The sequence below is a fragment of the Cucurbita moschata genome, unplaced genomic scaffold (assembly GCF_002738365.1).
Source record: "Cucurbita moschata cultivar Rifu unplaced genomic scaffold, Cmos_1.0 Cmo_Scf00018, whole genome shotgun sequence".
NCBI classification, from domain to species: Eukaryota; Viridiplantae; Streptophyta; class Magnoliopsida; order Cucurbitales; family Cucurbitaceae; genus Cucurbita; species Cucurbita moschata.
In genome coordinates, this window is record NW_019268534.1 from 2,777,642 (window position 1) to 2,781,244 (window position 3,603).

At 33.7% G+C, this 3,603-nt stretch overlaps 1 protein-coding gene across 1 annotated transcript in view; it reads left to right on the forward strand.

Annotated features, from left to right (window-relative positions):
• Positions 1-2,516, forward strand: part of LOC111456000 (26S proteasome regulatory subunit 7-like) — a 4,961-nt gene extending 2,445 nt beyond the window's left edge. The window contains exons 5-10 of the mRNA XM_023097681.1: positions 160-221; positions 617-761; positions 894-1,112; positions 1,218-1,399; positions 1,590-1,765; positions 2,099-2,516. Coding sequence (XP_022953449.1) covers positions 160-221; positions 617-761; positions 894-1,112; positions 1,218-1,399; positions 1,590-1,765; positions 2,099-2,256 — 942 coding nt within the window. The 3' untranslated portion in view covers positions 2,257-2,516. The remainder of the gene's footprint in view (positions 1-159; positions 222-616; positions 762-893; positions 1,113-1,217; positions 1,400-1,589; positions 1,766-2,098) is intronic.
• The last annotated feature ends 1,087 nt before the right edge of the window (positions 2,517-3,603 follow it).

The following is a 3,603-nucleotide window of genomic DNA, read 5'->3' on the forward strand; positions in this document are numbered from 1 at the left end:
GGGGGGGGGGGGGGGTTGGGGAGGATAGGGAAATAGTGGGACTTGCTTATTTATGGTCTTACGTCAAGATCATGTTTTTTTTTTTCATTTATAGTTCATTATCTAGAATTATTCATCAAACCTGCAGTGGTTCTTTAACTTTTATATTTTGTCATGTAGTTTGTTGTTGGACTCGGTGACAAAGTTTCTCCAACAGACATAGAAGAAGGCATGCGTGTAGGGTAGGTTTTGGATGTTCTCTACAGACTGTTCTCGTCTTTTATTGGTATAATCTGACATTGTTCAGCTCTTCATTATGCTGTCCATCGTTTTATAGTTAAACTTAAACTACTTATGATAAAAAGGTTAGGAAGATATGTACCTCAAGACAGTAGCTTATTTATCTTATATGCATGGTTATGATGTGCCACATTTATGATGCTGGATTTAGCCATTTAGGAATTATCACACCAGCATTCGTCACTGTTATATCTCACTACTGTTTAGGGATGACAGAATATGAAATGCATCTGCTTGTTTGAAAAATTCTCTTTTGCTTTTGGTTATCTTTTCTCGTTTTTGTACTTGCAAGTATGGTATTGGACTTACAATATTGACATTTATTCTGCCCTTGCAGTGTTGATAGAAATAAATATCAGATTCAAATTCCTTTACCTCCCAAAATTGATCCAAGTGTGACCATGATGACGGTAGAAGAAAAACCGGATGTGACCTACAATGATGTTGGTGGATGTAAGGAGCAGATTGAGAAAATGCGAGAGGTGTGTAGAAAAAATTTATTTGTATTTGCATTTTCCTTTGACTAATTTAAATATTTTCCCGATTTTTATATTTCTTAAAAACTCAAGTTTTTTACTGCTGTGTTATTTTGTATTAAAAAATGTTACTTGTAGGTTGTTGAGTTACCTATGCTTCATCCTGAGAAGTTCGTAAAGCTAGGAATTGATCCTCCAAAAGGAGTTCTTTGCTATGGTCCCCCTGGAACAGGCAAAACACTTCTAGCACGAGCTGTAGCTAACAGAACAGATGCCTGCTTTATTCGTGTTATTGGAAGTGAACTTGTTCAAAAATATGTTGGTGAGGGGGCTCGTATGGTCAGAGAACTATTCCAGGTGGTTGGCTGTTACTTTATATTTAGTAGTTTTTCTTAGTTCATGTTATAAATGAATGATGTTCATACTTTTGCCTTCTTACTTATATATTGTTGTGCGCTCTAGATGGCACGTTCCAAAAAGGCTTGCATAGTGTTTTTCGATGAAGTTGATGCCATAGGAGGTGCTCGATTTGATGATGGTGTTGGTGGCGACAATGAGGTCCAACGTACAATGCTTGAAATTGTGAATCAACTAGATGGCTTTGATGCACGTGGAAACATCAAAGTTCTGATGGCAACAAATAGGTAAGTCATTTGATTAGTGGCAGCTGGTCATTTGACAGTAAAGTCTTTCACACGTGTCAAACTCACTACAGGGGTTGTGTCTGTGTATGTCTCATCTGCTAGAAAATAAATGCTGAAAGTCCTGAGTCCTAGTTTTGAAATTATTGACATGCTTGTGAACTAACATTTACTAATTTTCATCTCCCTTCAGGCCTGATACACTTGATCCAGCTCTATTACGACCTGGAAGGCTTGATCGTAAGGTCGAGTTTGGGCTTCCCGATTTGGAAAGTAGGACACAGATCTTTAAAATCCATACAAGGACCATGAATTGTGAGAGGGACATTCGGTTTGAACTCTTGGCTAGGCTTTGCCCGAATTCCACAGGTTAAGACTTACAGCATTACCTTTTTCATATATGCTTTTCTGGAATCTTAAGGACAATTTCAGATAAAAGATTGGTGTCTGAAGTACTAGAACTCATTTGTCATTCTTCATTATCATCATTTCATTGTTGGGTGCGGTCGAAAACCATAAGTTTTAATAGTTGTTTTAATAGTTCAAATAACTGTATCCCATGTAATTTTCCAAACACAATAATCTTAGGTGCACGTATCTTTACCTCTAATTTTTTTCATATGATTTCCAGCATACTCATGTAGGCTACAGGAGTGAAATGAACATTTTTATTTTTTCTAAACACTATCTCTGTTCTTACAGGGGCCGATATCAGGAGTGTCTGCACAGAAGCTGGAATGTACGCCATCCGAGCTCGAAGGAAGACGGTGACAGAGAAGGACTTCCTTGACGCGGTGAACAAAGTGATCAAGGGATATCAAAAGTTCAGTGCAACCCCCAAGTATATGGTCTACAATTGAGGATGAAGGTTTCCCCTCTTCCTTTCCAAAAAGAAAACATAGGGAGGTGTACTATTAATCATTCATATACAACTTATTAGACTGCAGTGTCTATTTTCTCCCACATCATGTTGCTGAACCTTTGTTCCTTTGTTTGCATAATTGTGTTTTCGGGATATATCATCCATTTATTGGGCTAAACCAGAGCAGCTGGGTTTTATTGTTGAAGGCCTCTATTCATCGGCAACAACAACATTTCAAGGTTGCTGATTTTTAGGTAACTGTTGTCTCTGCCCAAATTCCACCAATTTCTTGGTACACTCCAATTTCTCTACCAAATCAGGACATAGTGGGTCAGCTACCAATTCATTTCAATTTTTTTCTTTCTTTCCTTCTTATATAGAGCTAAATTAATAAAAATATTTATAAACTTTATTTTTGTATTAAAAATATTTAATTTTTTTTAAAAAATTAATAATACTCTTAAAACTTTCCAAAAAAATTAAAAAAAAAATACATAACTATAAATAAAAATTTCATCAACTTTTGAGTTTAAAAAAAGTAGGATTCTTTTTTTTTTTTTTTAAATGAAGTGGGTATTTTTATTAATTTAGTGTTTTGTACAAAATATATTTCAGTTATTGTCATTAATTTTTGATAGATGATTTTGCAACTCCCAAACACAAACATACAAAATTATTTCAGCACTTCCGTACCTTAATTTATTAATGGATAGGCATTTGGCGTCACAGGGGATAGAATCCTACAAAAAAAATTGGGTTTTTGTTTGTTTTATTATTATTATTATCATAGTTTGCTTTTTTACTTTGGTCAATATATTTTTATGGATAAACATTTTACGTCACAACTGCTTGAATTCTCCAATAATTTAAGATTTCGTTTAATGGTTAATGAAAAATTAATTGGACTAATGAAATAAGATTTTTCGTATTTTTTGAAACCAATAAAAAGGGAAGCCTTGTATACCAAGTTTAGACCTTACAATAATTGTAAATTAAGTAACATAATAAAATATTTAAACGTGGTTTACGAAAGATAAAGAAAAATTTAAATTATCGATTTAAATTGGCATCTATTACTTTATTATAAAAACTCGGTCTCCCTCCCCAAAATAAGTCTTTAACTTAAATTTAAATAAATCTTAAATATTGAATAAAGCAAGAATTAAAGTTAGAAATTTAAACTGAAATTTGACGGAATTATTGATTTTGAGACCCCATCCACAGTATATTACCACTAAATTGGAAGGTCTTTACAGTAAAACTACACATGTGTGAAGTAACGGCGTCAATTAAAGTAGAACTGAAAAAGGCCCAAAAGAACAGAAAAAAAAAAAAAAAAAAAAAA